The sequence below is a fragment of the Mytilus edulis genome, chromosome 13 (assembly GCF_963676685.1).
Source record: "Mytilus edulis chromosome 13, xbMytEdul2.2, whole genome shotgun sequence".
NCBI classification, from domain to species: domain Eukaryota; kingdom Metazoa; phylum Mollusca; class Bivalvia; order Mytilida; family Mytilidae; genus Mytilus; species Mytilus edulis.
Window position 1 is genome coordinate 27,443,952 of NC_092356.1, and position 22,763 is coordinate 27,466,714.

A 22,763-nucleotide genomic window follows, 5' to 3' on the forward strand; every position below is an offset into this window, starting at 1 on the left:
TTTGTACCCATATGGGTTGAAGGCATACATAAATCAACATCATAATTTTACAATACATCATACAGAAAAAACCAACAAAAGAACCAAACATTATATACATATATGTATCTATCATGCAGTTGTTGAGTCCACCCTCCTCAGTGACCATGACTTTTTAACAAATGAAGCAGCATACTGCATAATTGACGGACAAGAAAGACATAAAACCAATTTATCCAAATTATCCATATTATCTATATCGGAATAGATATTTTTAACTTTTTGCAAAAATTCAAATCTCAAACCTTTATTTTTTGTACATGTACATCAAAATGATCAATAATATTCATATTTATTATATGCATGTATTGTGTTTTGACACACTACCAAATTTCTTTTCCTTATCCGCTTATAAATATGTTTTCGTCTGTAGTTATCTGTATTCTATCTATACACACTTCATGTACACAGTTTTCTCAACAGTTCAATACACAAAGCAAATGACTGGCTTGTTTCCAATATGGCTGATTTTCAAATATTAAAAGCACTTTTGATCCATTAGCTTTACTTGATCGCCGTTAGATTTATATTAATTACATTTTGTTGATAACCACTTACACGTACGTGTTAAAACATGCCACAAAATATTGATCCGATTAAATTTATACATTATGTGCCATTGTTTTGAGAAAGCCCCAAGCTGTGTTAATTATAAATCATGTGACTATTCTTTCGGTCGAAGGTCACGTGTTATCGTGACGTCAACGAGGCCATGAATTTTTTACTACACAGCTTTACAGAGAAGGAATATTGACTATGAACAGTATAATGCAATGTGATTTTGTGATGCTTTTGCATTTTATTTAACGTGATGTAGCAAATTCAAGAAATGGTTCGAGAAACCAGATATCTCTTAGTTGGGAATTTACCCGAAAATGTTACGGAAGAGGAGATATCGGAATATTTTAAAAGGTGAGTTTTGCCTTGGGTTCGAGCACGTTGACGAAATGAGGTCAACATTGTGGGCGCGATGAGACCAACGAATCCACGGATTATTATCAAACACGAGAATTTATTAGAAATTTTGTGTTATATGTCGTATATTCATAGTATATCGTGATATATGGAGTATATTAGAAATAAATTCCGTTTTTGTTGTGGATTATTTTTTACCAATCAGTGTTCGTCCGAGCCACGTCTTCCTTCAATGAATGCGTGTAATTTTTATTTCACCTTTCTTTTGATATTGTGGAATATATTATATATATATTAGAATATACCATGATTTGCTTCTTGCAATTGGATTTTATTAGTTTATTTAGCTTAGAATTTTATTTTTAGAGTGTGTGTTGTGTAATGAATGTTGTTTAATTGAAGTCCAGACGAGGCAGATGGCATCATTATTTATAATGAAATAATGCATTAATTTGTTAGTCATGAGTAATGGTACTCAGATAAGGTTTCTATGAAATATCTAGGCTAAAAATCTCAGGTTTCTTTGAAATGGATAAATGTATATTATCTAACTAGCATATTAATATCAGAAACACATTTTAATACTGATTTACTGATTAAGAATATTAGGGCGTTTACAGAAGATTTTAGTATTAAACTTTTTAATATGAGGAAGTTGGGGGATTATTTATCCATTCTTTATTGTTACAGACAAGGAGTTTGACATTTGTCAGGGCATTTTATAGCTTGCTATGCAATATTGGTTTTGCTCATGGTTGAAGGCTTTAAGGTGACCTGTATTTTCTTCTTTTCATTGACAAACAAGTAACCACTTCTCTAAACTTTTTATTATAAAACAGATCTGCAATGGATTTCTTTTTACATCTATTTAAGCTAGATGCAAAAAAGTTGGTATTCTGTTGTTTGGTATTTACAGTCGCCAAAAATTATCTAAATTACATTTTGTACATGTATAATATACATAAAATGTATAATATACATAAAATGTATAATATACATAAAATGTATAATATACATAAAATGTATAATATACATAAAATGTATAATATACATAAAATGTATAATATACATAAATGGAATAATGCTTTATCCAGTCCCATGGACGGGCAAACTTTTATAAATTTTGAATGGGAAATTTGAAAATGAATCAAGGGAGACATAGAAAGTACATGTCCTGGATGAGTGTTTCCATACCATAACTTGCCTGTATCTCTTTTCATTCATTATTCTTGTCAAAATCAAAACCACTGACACAAGGTTCCTGGATAGGGGGAAGTTTAACATGACTAGATCCTTCATATTATCATTTAAAGAAAAATAGCTTTTAGGCATGCATACCACAAAGTCACTGTACATGAAATTCATAGTACTGATGTCGCCGCGATATAGCCTTTTTGTGCTAATGCGGCGTAAAGCAACCAACAATCAATCAATCAATCATAGTACTGATAAATCCAATGAAATTGAAATGAGATTCATTTGTTGAAATTTATCACATTTGGACATTGTAAGTTGTAGTGCAGCTACATTTTGTACATGTACAATGTATAATGTGCATTTCAGAAATTAATATGCATTGTCATGCATGATTACAGATTAGCCAGGATTGCAGCTGACCATTTGCATCTTGTTTGAAGGAATTAACATAATTTACCCTTCATGAAGTCTTTTTGCAAAAATTATGTTGCTGCAATATACAAAATTTTAAAACAGTCACCTTGTAAATTATAAACACCTTCTTGGTAATGCATCTGTATAAATTAATGATATTGTTATTTTATACAATATCCAATTATACTTGAATAAATGTAAAATTCCCATGAGTATTCAATTTCAAATTAAATTGGTGTCCTTTAACTGGCTATTGCTTATAAGGTGCAATGACTGCGTAACTGAAATGTTTTTGCCATGGCTTTGTCTGAACTTTGTTTTCAACTTTAATGACTGAGTTTGACTATCACTGTGATTTCATCTGATATTCTTTCTATTTTTCAAAAATGCTTTGAATTACATGTGCAAAACTTCAGAAATACATGTAGGGCCTACATTACAGAAGATGCAAACTTAAAAAAGGTTTATTTTTTTTATCTTGAGTTATTTTATGTTTTGGTATTGAAGAATGTAAAACACAGCATGAACTTTTCAATAAATTGTTACATGTACATGTACCTATGCTGGATTTCATAACTAGTCCGTGTAAACATAAATTATGTTTATTATGCAAATTGTAATATCTAAAAACATTTTTATTGCTACATTGTAGATAAAATGTTTATTGTTTTAGTCATGTTTACTTTTTCGATTCATTTGAAAGGTCCATCATTGTCTTGAAAACATTGACCTCACTTTTTTACCAGTAAATTGTACTTTTGCAGATCATCTAAGATTGACAAAAAAATGATTGATCACCCTAGTTTTCTGGGGGTGTTTGTGTTGTGAAGTTTTTAGTTTTCTTTGGTGTTTTGTAAACTCAAAGTTCTGTTTAAATTTGCTTTTTTTTATCTGGTTTTATTAGCACCCCTTACCCTTATTGTACATGTACAAAAATGTAAGTATGTAAATGTACACAGTCACTGAATGTCTTTTGGTAGAACATAAATTTTGTCTGTTGTTTATAGAACAGAAAATACTTTTCTGGTTTATTTGGTTGGAATACTGGAGAACAACCCACATCCTCATTTTTTAATACTAAATTTTGAAGGATTCTGACAAGCTGTCAGATTTTCTCCTATTTGGAAGTTCAGTGTGCTATTAATACACCAATTAAACCAGCCTCAGATGGTGTCTTGAAATACTGTCAATTTAATGTCTGACCTATAGATACCAATTTCAAAGTGTAAGGCTACATAGTACATAGTACATTGCATAGTTTGGCTGACCAGTTATTGAAAGATCTCTGGTTAAATTTAGAAGGATAATATTCATGAATTTTATAAATTTTGTATGAATTTATATAAATTTTGTATGAATTTATAAATTTTGTATGAATTTATAAATTTTGTATGAATTTATAAAATTTGTATGAATTTCATAAATTTTGTACATTGTATGTTAAAGACCCAACATGAAAATTCAATATACTGAAAGGTGCAATGTATGTTAAAGACCCAACATGAAAAATCAATATACTGAAAGGTGCACATGTGACCAGTTTGAAAAGAAAAGAAAAAGACAATGCAAAACTACTGTACATGTAAAACTAGAGAATAAATTCAGTGTCTTCTCATCTTTTTAATGGTGTACAATGTTCAGTATGAAACGCCTGATTTGAACCCTGTGAATGACATATACATGTATCAATTTCTTAATAATACATGTACATGTAGTGTTCTCCTGTTATTTGTTACATACCCCTTTGTGTGTTCTAGGGGATTTGAAGGGGTCTTGATTTTATGAGTCTGACATGACAGTATTTTGTCTATTGTAGTTATAGTTCGAATGTTAGTTACATTTTGTTTTATTCATGTTGTTGGATTACATTTTTTTTATTCATGTTGTTGGATTGCTGTCACCGTGATGAACAACGTATACAGTTAAATGTATAATGTATACCCTCTCATTCTCCTTTTGTTCATGATGTCACTATAAATGAGTATTCCGTGTCAACAATGATCCTTTTTCAAGCTGTTACTGTTGTTAACTTTCCCATTTGATTTCTTTTAAATACAACCCGAAGCCCTCTGATCTGCATATTGATTGTGATACAATACATGTACATTTGTATATAATCAACAGTATTTTTTTTTTTTATCACAGAATAAGTTTTATTTGACATTTCCCCTGATAAGAAAAAAAACCTATTTCCATATGAAATGAATTTTTATAAACAGTTACACAGAAATACTAATCGAATACATTTTTCTATATCATTGAGTGCGAAAAACATCTGTGTCATCAAACTGTTTTATAAATTCGGTAACAGCTTGTAGTTTTATTATTAAAAGTTCAATACAACATTAGGAAACAGCAATACGAATATGAAAATGGAATATTAGTCATGTTCTCATCATGATAACTTGTATAACAATCTTTTTAATAACCCATTTCTAGGTTGTTTTTACATTTCAAACATGTTTATACCGGGAGTGATGTCAGAATGACAAAATATTGTGGAACTCATGGTTGCTATAAATGTACATTTTATTTAATCATCTTTTTGCTTGTGATATTTAACTACAGTATGTGCCATACAAGGTTGTCCCTTTGCTTGTCTGATATATAGGGGACATCAAGTCATCGGTCTTGTTTTTAAGCCATAAAATTTCTCAACAAATTTAGGTGGTTTCATTATGTGCTCACATAAATCATACAAGTGAAGTAAATATTTTCTCTCTTTAAATTTAAACACCACTTCCCTGTTGACAGCTACAGAAAGATACATATTTTCATGTTCCCCTGATAATTTCCCAGAAGTCTAGACTGTGGGCAGCATTTTCCCATTTATGCTACAAATGTACAAAATTGTACTTGAATATATTAATTTTGTACTTGGTAGTTGCCACCTGTCTGGCATTTAGCCGCGGATAGAGTTTTTTTCGCCCTTTATTTGTCGCATCTTTTAATATGTCAATATTGAAGGAAGATTTAATTTGTAACTATAAAGTTTGAGTTATCTTAGTTAATTTTCATGATCATATTTCATCATACATACAGACTTTCAAAATAAATATAAAGTTTAGTTAAAAATTTAACCAAGTAGGCATGTTAACATTTCTTATAAATTACAATTTATGTTTTTTTTAACATTGAAACCAAAGTGATAACAGTGTATCCAAAACTCTTGTCGGACTCAAAATGTCAGACAACTCTGTCTGACTCAAAATGTCAGACAAAGAAACATTCAGTCAGTCAGATTTTTCAATGAAAATAAAGTTGAAAATGTCAAATTTCTTTTTCCGGTCAGACAAACCCTAAAACAGTTTGACACGGACTGTAATAACCAAGAAAATTGCTGCCGAGTATATGTTGTGTATAAACATAAGAAAACATGGCATGGGAAACTGTGTTGCAAGCGTGGCCACGCTTTTATAAATTTCAGTCTAAACCTGACATTAGATTTAAACTTTAAATGGTGTTATTTTAAATTTGAACGATTTTGTTTATCTTAATCATGGGCAATTCAGAACAGGAAGCTTTTGTTCAAAACTATACTGCGCTGCAATTGAAATGTTGGTTTATTGAAGTTTTTGGTAACCTAAAAAGACATTGGTCTCGCTTGACAAAACATAAAAGGCAATTGACAAAGGAGCCCATTGAATTGAATCTCCTTATAAAATCCTGTTGTGACTATAATTAATTGAACAGTTTTGTACCTTTACATATAAACCCAATGTAATTGGATTGATTCAAAAAAAGTTTTGGTTCAAGTCTTGGTGTGGGAACAAAGAATTTTAAAATCTTAGTTTAAACATTGATATAAAATATGAAAAAATGGAGATGTAGGGTCAATGTGAATGGGACAGAGACCATGATGAGAAATTAAACCAAAATATATCTAGAATTTGCTTTAATATTTTTAAATTATCGAAAAAGTAGGATTTTTCATTGGTTTTCAGATTCAGAACATTGAGAATCATAAATTTATTTTTATGTTGTTTTATTTATCTTTGCCTTTTGATACTTGTACAAATATATATACCAAGCTATGTTAGATTCAGATTGTCTTTCAAAATGTCCATTTGGTAGCTTTAATTGGCGATATTCTACCAAGCAAAAAGTCAATTTTCAGATACAATGTATATATGCAAGCCCCAAGTTAATGATAAATATTGTGGTTAATACTGTTTGGAAAACATTGTGACTTAATGGTAGATCATGAAAAAAAAATCAGACCTAACAAAAAGGGACCGATACTCAATGTAATTGATCAATGCAAAGTTTTAATTTTGTCTAAATTTTAATTTTACATAATTTAACAAATTTTTCACATAACATGTAGATAATTTAGATCTGTAATGTCTGTAAATAAAAAAAATGTAAAAATTATCAAAAACAAATATTATGTCATTTGCATTGTCAGAAAGGAATGTGATGATCTTTTATTGCTGTTCTTCATCCTGAATTACTTTGAAATCTATAGTGAACCCTAATAGAAAACTTGCTTTGTTGCAAATTTTCTAATTAATTGATTTGTTGATGCAGTGTGCATTATACATGTACATGTAAGTAACTGCTGAAGTTGTCTTATAATTTCTGTCATGTGTTGTACAAAATTTGTGATCGATATCATGTTTGTTACATATTTTGTTTATCTACAGGAAACCAAGTTCCTGTATGATATAAAAGAGTTGTAAACTGCTTGCAATTGATTGAATAAAGATGTATTTCCACTTTCTCTCTCATTCTAACATATTTACAAGGAAGTCCCTTAAAAGGACTTTAATTTTAAGTACTATGCCATTTGTTCAATCCAGTACATTCATACTGTGTATAAATTTCAGGATATTTGACCTTAAGAGAAAAATAAAGTTACATCATAGTTCAGCAGGTCACTTTAGCTTTTGGCTGTTTTGTTGGTTTTCACAGAAATTAATTGGAAGTTACATGTACATTTTGCTCAAGGGGATATTTGTTATGACATGGTATTAAGTACATGTATGTTAAATTGTTTTAAAGGTTGTTGGCAAAATGTATTATTTGGCACAGTATAATAGATTTTCTAAGAATTGCTTATTACTTGTAGAAGTTGGCACATAGAAAAATGTTACTCATACATGTATACAAGTATCATTTACTTTCAATTTCAATTTCTGATCTCCACAATAATGTTATGCTTCCTCTACATGTTCTGTGATACATATACATTGTACTATTAAAAGTTTTGATACCTCTAGTCGAAACACTTGTAGTTTTAAACTTTTAGCAGCCCCGGCCTCCTCCCTCTTATAAAAATAACACAAGTATTTTCTTTGGTAATTTTGTACCTGAAGTGAAATTGGCAAGACTTTATTGAAAGATTTTTTTTAGCAAGTTTCAATAATCTTATCCTGTAATCATGCTAACATGCAGTAATTGTATCCTAAGTTAATACAGAAACCTTTGGATTCAATCATGATGCACCTATATATGAAAAGACCCAAACTAATATTTAGCCTTTTGGCACTGGGGTTTTAAAGTATGCATCAGGCAATTTGCAAATTTCAAGAAGAAAAGTTATGTCAAATATCAATGAATACTATTTTAAAGGAGAAAATTTAAATTAAAGATTTGAATCTGTTCAAAAGATGTCAGTGTTTGTTATGCTTTCTGCACAGGTTTAAATTACCAAACCTTTATAGATTTCATGCAATACATGCAAAAGTTGATGATGGCTTTGTTGTCCTCTCTTTCTTAAATCCCGACATGCCATTTCTACAAACCTGTTTTGACCCTGAAATCGTTAAATATACCTACCTTGTGTTACATTTAATTATAAATTTGTTTAAATTCGAAATTAAAAATTTCTGTAAAAACAAGTATTTTATTAGTGGATATGCCGTCAATTAAGAATTATCTCTTGTAATTGACGTCAACAAAAATTAACCCCCATATAGTTTTAAAATCAATTAATTCAGATCTATCACACTATTTCTGTCCCAAAGCTACCAAGTAGATTTAAATTATAAAACTACTAAATTCTATAGACATGGGCAATACAGGTTTGTTTTTTTATCCAATAACGTGTCCATTGACGTCGAAGGTCGTCCAAAATCCACATGCTGTTGGCGGGCTTCAAAATCCACAGCTGGTTACAAAACATTTATCTCGTACACAATATAGAAAGGAAAAGTAATCATATATAATTTATTTCACTCTAAAATAAAATAAAAGTTGTGTATTCCTGTTCAATAATTCTACCAATCCAACGTCATCACCGTTTTATTCAATGGACAATCATCATGGCGGCCATGTTTTATTCTATAAATCTAGGTCGCCATATGTAACTAAAGTTTTCTACGAAGATTAAAACTAAATTTCTCAAATTAATCATGGATAATAATCCAGTATAGTACTTATTTCCATTTCTTTTGAGTATTTTAATTTCGAATCTTATTTTTGAGTGAATTTTCCATATAATTGAACTGTTGGACAAATGTATTCTCCGTCAATTCAGTCATTTGATCGAGGCCCGGATATCTAGGCACGCAGAGCTAATTTCTTGCAAAACATCACCTGAGGATGAGTCATTTTGGACGAGTCTATCTATTTAGGTAACTTTAGCAGATGATTTTGCAGAATGTACTGTGACAAATACCGTTATCGCCCACAACCTCCCCTTTTGAATAGACTCGTCCGCTATTTGGCGACCTTCCAACTGATTTGCAGACGTGGATAAAATTGATTTAGAAACCGGAGAATTGTTCAGCCCTAAAGCTATTTACGTTCTTGGTGATAAACATGATCTGGGACATGATTTAATTGCTTTGGCAAAACGCCAATAACATTCTCAAACTAATGACAGCGGTCTATTGTGTTTGAATAACATTATACAGCGTGTCTTGTTTAATTTCTATGGCCGACTTAATAACATATTGTATGCATGTAAAAATCCTTATTATGTTCGGTGAATAGAACTTCGTATAGTTTCTTTGGTGTTGTTTTGTGTACTTTGAAACGGGATCAAAAAGAAGTAAAAGATTTCCCCAAGGACTCGCTGACCTCCAAAAGATTAGACAAAAATATGCGCATAATGAATTTGGTGAAGAAAACCCAACTTCAAATAGGGTTATAAAAATATAAAAATATGACGAATTACATCAGATCCTGAAAACGACATTGTTCATTGTAAAATATTTACATTATTCTAAAAATTATTACAGTGTCATAAAATATTTATATTGTCCCAAAATTATTACATCATCATAAAATTTTAAACAATGTTGAGAAAATTAAGAGAAATGTCATTAATTATTTACATTGTGTAATGATGGATTGACATTTGAATGATCAAATAAATTAATACACAATATAGATCTATGTATATTATATTCATGACTTTATTAACTCCTTAATAAAAAAAAACTTGATTTAATAGATAGATGTAAATCTGTTTTGTGGGAAAATTAAATTTAAGCTTGCATATTGTTAGTGTATTGTATATTTGTGTAATGGTTTGTAGGATTGCCGTCTCAATCATACACAACTAATATCTCTGATTTGAATTCGGATAAGTCAGCAAGAAAACTTCAATTTCTGGTTGAGAAAAACCAGACACATTTTTTAACCACAGATAACATGCCAACTGTTTTTCCTTGTACATTTGCACAAAGGTATTTCTGGGAAGAAAACAATAGCAGAAATAACAGTGACCCTAGCGACCCCATTTATTTTTGTATAAGAGGTGAGTGATGTTTGGAATACTGCCAACAAGTATTTCCTGAAGCAATAATAAATCATCCTTGTTTTTATCTGTCTCTGCATACATTTTGTAGATGTTACAGGATAATAATAACACAGACAAGCTTCATAAAGATGTATTTGTACAGAGAAAATATTCACTGAAAAAAGGGGGAGGGTGTTTGTCAGTTGATCTTAATGTTTGGTTTAGTTGGTGGAAGGGAGTTGAGGGTTGTTGTTAATTAAAGAAACTTAACAGTTAAAAAAAATAAATTCACAACTTTTCAAGAATTGTTAAAATATTTAAACAATATTTGTAAATTGTATGTGGGCTCTGAATCAAGTATTTTGGGTATTTGATATGTTGTTGGGTTGATGTTTCTTTTTACCATATATCTGGGAACAGTATATCTAATCATCTATATATATATATATATATATATATATATGTTCCTGCATATATCTACTGGTATTCAATGCTTCCAATTCATGAATTGCCAGTAACTGTAAAACTTGAAAGTTTCTGAGTCAGAAATAATTTTTTAACCAAACATATATCTTAATCTTGAACTCTGGTGGACAAGTGTCTCATTATGAAAAAAATAAGTTTATAAGTTCAGCTGTAGTTTTAAAAAAAAAGAACATGATGAAAACTTTTAAATTAAAAATTTTCCGATGAAATAATGAAAAAAAGAATGAAAATAACCATATAAACATACGAATGAAATCCCTGTCACACCTTAAAGTCAAATAGTTGTTTCTTTAATGAAATACAGTTAGATCAATAGTACTTGAATAAAGTATGATTTATAATGTAAAAGGTTTGGTTTTTGATTGTGTTTTATACTGGTGAATGAACCATATTGCCAAATTCAGCCGGTTGCTGTTACTACATCAAATATTTGTGGCAGAGAAATAAAACTCATTTATCAGTTTACCAAAGGTTTTCTATCTGTGGTTTACAAACAGGATACTCTGTGATGTCATATCTGTACTTTAGATTGTATTTTAGACCAGACTGTTCCATCCTGTAACCAAATTTATCATTAGGGTGTACAAATGTTTTTATCCTATTTGTGAACAAGAATTTTATTATTGTCATAACAGGGAAAGGATTGATGAGCCTTCATTTTATTTATTTGAAATCTTCCTGAATGAGGTACACAAAATCTTGTAAATTGGAATGTGTTTTAAGTTGTAGATTTGAAGAAAATAAGAAAATGTTTTTGAACTTCAAAGGGTAAAAAAGGCTGAGGATTTTCTCAAACATTGTGACAATTAAGAAAAAATTTTCTCTTAAAATTCAAACTTGGTCAAATTATATATTTACAACTTGGCTTTAATCTCCTTGAAAAGTGATGTGGAAAAAAAACATGAAGATGGAATATACATATTATTTCTAATAACACAAAATTCCTACGTGTATTTGATAAAACCTAAAAAATAGTTGACAGCTGAGTGACGGCTTTTATTGCTGTTCTTCATCTAAAAATCACAATGATAGAGCATAGTTTGTAGAAGACTCCTGGCATCTGGTACAAGATTTATCCTTTGCTTGATGTTGATAACTTCCCGTAACCTTAAAAAAAAAAGGTTAAAAAAATCTTGAGACAAGAAAAGAGTGATAGGAAGGTCCATATGTTTAGGCTTTAGCCCTATATCAATTCCTTTCAAATTGAATACAGGACAATACTGTAACAAAGCCAAAATTGAATAGAATTAGTACTAGTGGTGATGTTACACGATCTGTAAAAAAAAAAATTTTCATTTTTTGTTTGTTGTGAAATAAAAAAAAAATACACCCATGTATATTTTTGTTGTACTTCTTGTTTGTGCCAGCCTGTGTTATTTATTTTTGTTAACAAAGAATTTTGCATTTGAAATGCCATTAAGAAATAAACAAATTTTGATAATTACTATTCAATTTTGTAATCATGTTTTTCTTTTCTTTGCAGATTCAGTAAAATTCAAAGTGTGAAAATTCATGGAAAAAAGGAAAGTGAAGATTTTGTTTGTGCCACTGTTGCTTTTGCGGACATAAAGTCTGCGTCAAAGGCTAACAATGCGGATAATTCTTTATGTGGAAAAGTTTTAACGACAGCGTATAGTGAAGGATCTGCTACAGGAAGTGTTGTTAAGAGGACATTGGACGAGCCTCGTCCCAGTTTTAGTGCTATTAGGCCCAGTACCTTTCCGAGGAAGGGGTAAGTCTCAAAATAGATGCTTCAGCTATTGTGACGTGCATTAAGTTTTACCCTTGTCCGTATGTCTTAAACTTTTTTTTTTTTTTTTTTTTTTATCAAATCCAAGAAATTGGAAGATATTCAATTCCCAGATATTCAAATCCCAAAAAGACATCTGGAAATTCTGACTTAGGAAAAAACTTATCTTTACAGGATTGAGGAAATTGAATTGCATATTGCAATTTCAAGTGATCTGATAATTATAAGTAAAACACTTGAAAAAATATTAAGGTTAAGGATGTGAATTTTTTCTTGTACATTGTACTTGAAAGTATGGGAAATATCATTTACTCTAAATGCTAATGGGATTTTTTTTTATCTGAGGTCTTGTAAGATAGATTATGCATTCTTTAGCCCTTCAAGTATATATGTGTTGCTTCAGGATTGTGTTTTTTTTCCTCTATAAAATTTGTCATTACTGGGCTAGCTCCATAAAACTGAAGTTTATAAATAATTTATTAATTTTTGAGAAAAAAAACCCAACAACATATATATTGTCTAGTATGTATGTACTGTATAGACGTAGGTAGGTAAAAAAAAATAGACAATCTAGACATTTTTAACAAAAATCTAAGATTTTGTCATTACTGTCATTTGGCTTTAACAAAATCATATACCTTCATGTATATATAACAAGTAAACAAGAACTCATCTGACTTTCACTGTGATGGATTGGCTGTCATGCATATAGAATACATAAATAGTTAATTTTACTGTTTGAGTCACACCTGCTCGCTATATAGCCATTTATTGGTGATCCTTGTACATTAGATGACCTTTTTGTTGAGCCTTCAGGTATAAATGTCCAGTATAGCTTTTCAATCGTCCATACTCTCCAAGGTCTTTATTGTACAATGTAGATGTCCAAATGTGGGTGGAAGAAGTGACCACAATCAATAAAAGCTACTGAAATTAACATTTCTATATACATGATATATAGGTTTATGTGTACTTTCATTTGGGTTGGCTTAACATAATATCTTGATTTATTCAGAATAACTTTTTAAAACATTTTCATGTTTATGTGTATTGCAATATTAAATGAAATAATGTTTAAAACCAAAATTATATTTCCTACAACATGTAATTTACATTATAAAATTATGCTGATTTCAAACTTCAATGTCTCAGCTTGTTGAACATCTGATTGTGACAGATTGCCAAATTGAATATGTGAATGTCAGCTTACTCTACATGAAAACTTTGCAAATATGTTTCCTAGTGTCAGACATATGGAACAACTATCTGAAAAAAAATATTTGTATTTCAATGCATTTTTTTATACAATTTCCAGGAGTTTCAATGAGAATTTTAAAAATATTTTACCGCAAACAAAATGACTTTGGATTTCTTTATTGTCGCTGGTTATCACTTTTTCATGGAATTCGTGAATATTTGATTTCATGGTTTTGTCAATCTCATCATACAAAGCCTTTTGAAGATTTGTACATTTGAATTTGTGGTTCACATGTACCCACAAAACCCATAAAAATAAGTATCCAACGAAGAAGTATAAATCTACAGTATCAGTATATCAAAGTAAATAAAAAAAGATGTTATTCCTGTAAAATTGAATTTTCAATATCATATACATCATATTGCGTGTATAGATACAGGACAATCTCCTCCTTTTGTGATGTGAATAGAATATTCATCATAAAATCATTTGCTTGAAGGATATCCGCTAGACTTTCATCAATAAAATATGTATGAACTGAAATTAATCTGCCTTCCTACACTTTTGAAGTAGTTAATGAATTTTCAAATGAGATTAAAAAAAAATCTAATTTCAATAAACCAATCAAAGCAGAAATTCAATCTGATGAATATTCTGTTGGTTGTGTATTGAATTTTGTATAGGTATCAAAGCAAACTGAATCCTTTTATTGCATAATGTGTTTTTGTGCGTTACCCTTTTAAGGAGAATAGATAATCCTAAATTGGAAGATGAGAATACAAGATTTACATATGAAAGTATAGTTATTGATAATTCTTAGCTTGGAAGATAAACAGAAGGTGGTGACATTTTCTTTCCAAGTTGCTTAAGACATTAGTGGTTTACAATAAGGCTGAGACAAGAAAAATCAATTCTTCATTATGGTTGGCCTCTGGCTTAACATACTGTTAAAAGCATTATACAATTTGTCTTTCTCTCCATTTACAATAACTGAGAAAAGTCTGAAGAATGACAGAAACGAGAGAGGACAATCAATTTCTCGTTAAAGTTGTCCTCCAGCTCAACATACTGTTAAAAGAATTATACATTGTTGTTGACTCCTTTTACAACAATGCTGATACAAGAATGGCAGAAACCAGAGAGAATAATCAAATCTGTTTAAGAATCACACAGAAAGGTTGTCTTCTAGCTCAACCATCTATTCAAAACATTATACATTGTACTGGCTTACAATAATGGTGAGACAAGACTGGCAGAAACAAGAGAATATTCAATTCTGCGTTAGAATCTCACAGAAAGGTTGTCCCCTAGCTCAATACACTATTAAAAGCATTACCGGTATACGTTTTACTGGCTTACAATAACGGTGAGACAAGAATGGCAGAAACTAGAAAATAATCAATTCTGTGTCAGAATCTCACAGAAAGGTTGTCTCCTAGCTCAATACACTATTAAAAGCATTATACATTGTCTTTTACTTCATTTACAATAGCTCTGAGAAAAGTCTGAAGAAAGGCAGAAACTATAGAGAGAATAATCAATTCCGCGTTAGACTCACAGAAAGGTTTTCTTCCAGCTCAACATCTTATGAGAGATACGTGATTCATCTAAATCTCTGACATCTGTTCGTAGTTCAAAGAAGATCTTTTTCATCAAAACATTCAGTCATTAGTGGAGAAAAATATGTGGTTGCTGATGGATGTGATAATAGGTTTAACATAGCTACCATTGAACTGACATGTGGAAGCTGTTGGTTAGATTGCTTGTAGAGAATTCTTTGTCAATGTTTTCAATCTTCTCACAACATTTTGCCAAGAATTCTTCGTTTTGAAGTCACATCCTTGTTTTCACCATGTTTTAGAAAGTTGTTTTCAATTTGGCTTAAATTTGCTGATTTAATTTTTGTTTTACTGTCACATTCTTGTTTTCACCATGTTTTAAAAAAGTTGTTATCAATTTTGCTGATGTACATTTTGTTTTACTGTAGTCGCAATTTTGTTTTCAGCAAGTTTTAGAAATTTAATTTCATTTTGGCTACTATTTTACTGATGCACATTTCTGTTTTATTTATACTGAAAAAAAATAATTGTGTATAAACAGTTTTTTTTCACAGTGCTCTTGAAATTGAATGTTTAAGATGATAAATTATTAAACTGTGAAGCCATACTGTTAAATGACACGAACATTTCAATGAAGTCAGCAATGAATTGCATTCCATTTCACACAACAATAAAAATGGCCAGCTTTGTTGTAGTTATGGGGGATTTTATTTTACAATGCTCCAGTGTGTTAAATAAAATAGGTGTCATACAGAGGTCAGATGCTGGTTTGTCTACACAATTAGGTCATTGGTGACTATTTTTAATATATCTGACTTTGAAAGTCAAAAGTAGGACTCTTGTCGAATTTGGAAATTGACAGTCCTAAATCCTGTCATACCATGTGTTTCTAAGTGCAGTACATTTCCTTTAGCATTAAAAATTTCATAAATATCCGAAGAGAGGAGGTTTTCGTGACAAATTTTATGTTTCTGTTGTTGAGGGAAAAGTTTATCGATTCGTTCCATCATATGTGTCAGAAAATAATGTTAATTTTCAAGGACATGCATGCAATCAACTAAATGTTATTGGTACAATGTAGGGCAAGCAATTGCATAAATGGTCACTTACATTATTAATAACAGGTTTGAAGTCCACAAAATTAGTTTACTCAGTACATGTACATGTAAATAGGTTTGATTTATACGTTTCCTGCTCACTGACTCATACTTCTAGTATTGGACACAAAAATGGCTTCTAGCTACATTTTGTACTATCATTTCTCATAATTTTGTACATGTACTATCATGTCTCATAATGTGGAAATGTTTATATTAAAGAATGAAACACAGTCTCCACCGACAAAACTAAATTTTAATCGGTCTATCAGTGGTAATATCAGGTCTTATTGTGGTTATCAGAAATATATTTATCCACTAATGTAAACTGAGTCTTTCTTTTGCTTTTAGGGGGCACTTAACATGATCATTTCAATTGGAAAATGTGTTACGAAATCAGTGTAATTAATGTATGTGTGCTGCCCTTCATTTTAGGGCCCTCAACAACATATGAGGAACAATAAAATATTCTTATTCTTGTTTAGTTTCTTCTACATTTGCCAAATACATTTGTGAGGTTTAGCTGTTTGTTTTTGTATCTTCAAAATGTGCACACTAAACATTCACATGAGTCCACACATTTTATGAATATATAAGTTTTATCACTTGTGTATACTTTGGTTTACTTGCACTTGAAAATTTGCCAAATTTTCACAAGTTATAATAAAATTCTTGTTTATTCAAAGCTTAATCTCTTCTATATAGGAATGACTAACCTCTTTTCTGTCCTTGTCTTGGAACTGGTACAGATTTTATATAACATTTTATTAATGTAAATCTACCAGAAGTTGACAAGAAGCTTTATTTCATTCCTGTGCTTCTAAGATATATTCTTCAAGATATCATGGTGAAACAAGTAACAATGGTTTAACTGACTTGAGACAACTGAATTTTTAATAAAAAATTGGAAAAACATGTTCATTGCACATGTTGAAATTGATTTTAGATCAATTGTAGATTTCTTACATTTGGTGTCATTGAGTTAACAGGATTGATTATTTGTTGAATTTCCAAACATGAAACCAAAATTTTCTTATAGATATATATAGGAATTCAGCTGTTGCATAACCATTTACATGATGTGGGTTTGTTTGACTTCAGTTTTGTTTTTGTGAAGTTGATTTTAGTATCAGATGTGAATTTCAAGTTACTGCCACAAGTGCCACTTGCTGTCAAAAAAACATTTTGTGGGGGGTGGCTGGTGATGTCTTCACAGTGAGTGTGATAACTAAGACTTCTAAGCACTTTCTGCATATTCAATAGAAAAGTATAATATATCAGGGTCATCAATTTTACCATTTTCTCAAGAAATCACCCAGAATCACATTTAATAACCATGTGATATTACTTACAATCACTTCACATAAGCATATTATAAGATAAAGCAATTTTTACCAAATCTTCCTCATGTTCAATATAAACACTTAGAAAGATATTTTCTTGCAATGATGAGAAGCTTATGATAATAAAGAAATCTGTGTTGTCCTTGGGGATTTATTATTTCTGAAATATCTCTTGTTTACCAAGTTAGCTGGGAGGCTTGTTGATAAAAAAATCTAATTTGTGTCAAAGCCAATGAACTTTGTTTTAAGTAGAACCGAACCGAACCGTAAGCAGGAAAACCTCTTGTCAGCTGATCAGGAGAAGCCATAAAGAGAAATACTAAATCAATTTCAAGATTAATGACTCATTGTAGAATTTCAAATAGTAGAACAAATTGAGCATACAGAAAGATTGATACTGCCCAGAGGAAATTGTGAGATTTTGTCATCGATTTTCAATAGAATACCATTGCGATTTAGCATCAGGCTTCAGTATTGATTCTCGTCAAACCATTCTCTCATTTATAGAAAACTTCCTAATCGATCATCTGATGAAATAGACAACCTCAATTTACAGTTTGCTTATTGTTGTCGTTCTGTTCCTAAGCTTTTAGTTTCCATGGTGACCAAATCAATAAGTTGCTTTTAATGTCTGCTAAGAGAGAATCTTGATTTGATCTGATGAATATTGCAGATGTGACCTCCAAAGTGTTGTTTATTAGATTTGCCTGGGTTTGACTTTCGCTGTAATAAAATTAGCTAGCTATTTTTTTCTCTCTTGAGAATGTGAGCTTTTTATGTAGTTTTCCTCTCAAAATATTCTTTTGATATCAGGAAAAGAATGTTTGTGCAGATTGTTTTAACAGTTAGTAAAACCTGTTAATTATGATTTGTTCATTAAATTTTAGCTGTTGAACATTCTTTCTATGGTATTTTAAGGTGATGGCAATTAAAAAAAATTAAAATATGCCAACTGGCAATTGTAATCATGATCCTAAAATGGCAATGGTGTACGTGATAATAAGAAAACAGACAATATAAAGGAAACGCAACAAAGCAACTCACAGAAAATAAAGAGTGGTCCACATTTTGTAATATCTGTTTTATAAACCGCAACACTCAACATTTAGGAAAAATGTAATGTTTAGCAGTTAGAATATTTGAAAAAAAAAAATCATACTTTATAAGCACTGACTTTGTAAATCATCAGGTGTAGAATAAAATTTCAGAGAAATACTTCTTTAACAAAAAGTTACAGTAACCCCTATTTGTCTGATTTATCTTTTTCTTTTTAGTAAAGGAGTAGGTTCAGTAAGAGCTATTTTTGGCCCCAAAATATAGCAGTTTAACAAAATGGTGAAAATGTAATCTTTTAGCTATTTACTGGAATGAAGAATGCTTCTGCTACATAAATATGGGCTGTTATTGAAAATACAATGCACATATATCGGGTACTAGCATCATTAAGTCATGCTATCTTCTCAATTTTTGCATTTTAGTTAAATTTTAGACGGTTTTCGTCTGAAATGAAAGTGACCGCATTCGTGTTCATTCAAAATATTGAAACCTTAGTTGTATTTGATGATAATACATAACATATATAAAGGTTGAGGATGAACACGGATGCGACCACTTTCATTTTTGACAAAAACCATCTGAAAAGAGACGTTTTTTAGCATTTTTGATAGATTTTTCATAGTTAAGCTTGAATCGGAGCGTTCTTAATGACTTAATCAATCAAATCTTTCACATAATCGAATTGAATCAATTGAAATAGACACATAAGTGTTTAAAAAGAGTCCAACATTTTTTTTGTTAGATGAAATTTGAGGCCAAAATCGGCCCTTACCGGACCTACTCCTTTATAGATTTATGAATTTTCAAGACACACATAAAAATTTCTTTTAGCATCTGGCTCAACAGGACTTGAAATGCCTGAAGAAAATCATAAACCAGACCTGTCAGTAATTTTAACTTTTATGTTTGGTGTAATAGATTGAATATTGTTTAATGAAGAGGAACATTCTTTAGATATTTTACCCTCATGTTACATCATTCATATCCATGCAATGAACTTTATTTGGGGGAGATATCAGTTCATTAGAGATAAGATATTCTTATTTCATTGCAAAAAACCTTTCTGGTTTGATAACACTGTAAATTTCATCTTGTCAGAAATAAACAGGTGACCCAGACATGTTAAATTTCATTTCACATTAGTCAGTTCTTGGAAGGCTTCCAAAATCAATATACATAATAAAAGAGGTACTTAAAGGGAAATTAAAAAAATATAAAACTTCAAACCATTAAACATTTACCTTACTTGTTTAATTGGACATATTCATTTAATATAATCTGTACTTTTAAAAGATTAAATATTAGTTTAATTAAATGCTTTGTGAAAACAGGTTTGGCAGGTATTGAAAAATATTTATAGAAGCTTTTCAAATGTATTATAATCTTCATTCTTCATGTAGGGTCTTGCCATAAAAATTTGTTGAGGGGACATCTCAAAATTTCATTTGATTTGTGGTAATAGAATCTCATAATAACTTTGAAATAAAGATTTGTATATACATGTATACTTTTGACTTTGAACTGAAAAGTACACAAGAAAACTCATAAAAGTTATTGATATTAGTTTATGATATACAATATTTATTTGCATAAAATCTAAAACAATCAGATCGCTCCTATAAATATCATAAATAAACAAAAGACAATACACAGATGTTATATAAACTTACAAAATGCTAGACAGCAAAGGGCGAAGTTTGTGTATTTCTAAATCTAAAGCAGAATTTGCTGCAGAAAGAAACATCTACTAAACTAGAAATGACATTTTCCTCCCAATTTCTTATATGGACCATAATTTGCTATTAGGCTCCGTTTCCTATAACTATAGAAAAGTGATAAAATTTGAATTACTGTAAGAAAAGTTGTAACTACATCTAAAGATGCCATTATTTTTATTAACATACAAGTGTATGCTACTCTTCCCTAGAAAAAAAATTGAAATTACGAATTTCAAAGATTCTACAACCGTATTTTTGTGTCGTTTCTCGCGTTACTTTTTGCTTCCGAAGAGCATAACGCTGACTGATTTATAGATAATCGTCACCGGCAAATTCGTAACTTTTGCTTTCAAATAACAAAGAACATCGACCAATAAGAATAGTGAGAAGAAAATGCCGAGAACTATAAGTATTTATGTAGCAGATGTAAGAACAGTGGCGTGATTTTTGTGTCCGATTTCGTAACGCAAATTTTAGATGATGTAATCTGCTTTGTTGTAATAGAATTCTTTAAAACAATATGCAAATATGAACTCTCGCGAGATTTTCAAACAGGTAAATCAGAGATGATTTACATTCTTGTTTTGATCTTCGTAATAATTAAGTAAGAAAATGACGTTATCGTTATGCGTTACATTTCACACGAAACAGAAGTCCAGTTATTCATTAAAATTGTTTTTGTCCTTAAGTTCTAATCATTTCCGGTCATACGTGAAACATGTGACTAACATGTGATCACGCCCTTACAGCCGGACATACGATATACTAGTTCTAAACATTGTTTTTGTTTCCAACGGGATGTTAGCAAACATAATCTGTAGACTTGTTTCGACTTGTTTAAAAAATGAAAATACAATTTTCAAAGAGATTGCGCCGGGGGTCTATTATTATTCCTATGTGCATAATGTTACATACGATCTTGTGTGAAAATAAATGCCCAATGACTTGACAAAATCGATTTCAAATTTGACCGACGTTTAAACACACTACGTTTCCCAATAACGATGTAAAGGGTCCTTGGAAAATTCAATCGAAATTACGTCTCTTATCATGGTGCCGATGTTCATTGGATTGATTTTGCTTCAGCAGTAAATATTACTGGATATTTTAGGTGAATAAAGATAATTAAATGAAAAATGCATGTTAATATACCGTTACACTAGGAATGTACAAAGTTGGTAACTTTGTCACAATTTTTAATTATTTTTGTTTATTCATATTCTGCAAACACTTTTCAGAAACGCAATAAACTTGTCAAAGGAAAAGTAAACTTTTACCAGGCATGACTTGAAAGGAAGTACTTTATTGATTTTAGCCCACTAAAGTAGGTTAAAATGTGGTAACCATGTAGATGGTGTACAGGTCACAAATATCACATGGTGCCTATTTTAAAGATTTTAATTCCAAGTTAAAAGTTTTTTTCTTTACTGGATTTAAAGAATTTTACATTGCCAATGATTTGGAATAAATTTTATATAACTGGAATTTCAAAACCAAATATAAATATATTTTTTTGGCCAAAACATCAAGATACAACGATTATGGTATCCTGTATCAATGAAGAAAATATGGAAAATTCTGAATAAATTGTACTAATTGTTTTCAAAACAAGCACATATTTAGGAGTTTTATAATACTATTACATTTAACATGGATTTTAAGAAAAAGTATACTGTTCAGATTATTTTAAGCAGATTTTGCAATAAAATAAAACTAAAAAAATGCTTTCGGTTTCTTATGGTTTCCTGTCACGTTTAAAAAAAACTTTAATATAACATTGAAAATAGATTTTAAATATTAACATGAAGCAAGTAACACTAGTAATGGTGTTTATTTATGCCTTTTGAATTATATTGTGCAAAATAAAGAAAATAAAGATTGGTTTCCTGTTTGGTTTCCTGTCACGTAAAAGGTGAATCAAAATGTATTAATTTGTTCTAGAAAAACTCAATTGTTCCATTCATACTATTCTAACACCAACACAACCCACAAAATAAAAGTTAAAATTTTAGAAAAGGATACAAAAAGAAACCAAAGGCCGAATACCAAATTATGGTCCATATACATATACAGTATTTAATATATAGAGATACTACAAATTCAGTTGAAAAGTTTTAAAACTGCGGGACTACTTTTAGATTGATAATTCATTATTTGGATAAATTTACTCATTGTGTAGTGATCACCAATCCCTAATCTGTTTATGGAAGATTTAAAACACAAGTGACAGACCATTAAAGCAATCTTTCTCAGTTTGTAAAACCAATATAGTAGCTGATTCTTTATTCATGTAACACTAAG

General features: G+C 30.3%; 1 protein-coding gene across 2 annotated transcripts in view; it reads left to right on the forward strand.

Annotated features, from left to right (window-relative positions):
* The first annotated feature begins 472 nt into the window (after positions 1-472).
* The window catches only part of LOC139502191 (protein split ends-like), a 60,625-nt gene continuing 38,334 nt past the window's right edge, over positions 473-22,763 (forward strand). Inside the window, exons 1-2 of one of the 2 annotated variants that reach the window (XM_071291611.1) lie at positions 473-951; positions 12,225-12,473. In XM_071291611.1, the coding sequence (XP_071147712.1) occupies positions 869-951; positions 12,225-12,473 (332 nt within the window). In that variant the 5' untranslated portion in view covers positions 473-868. The remainder of the gene's footprint in view (positions 952-12,224; positions 12,474-22,763) is intronic. The other variant, XM_071291610.1, reaches the window with a different exon arrangement.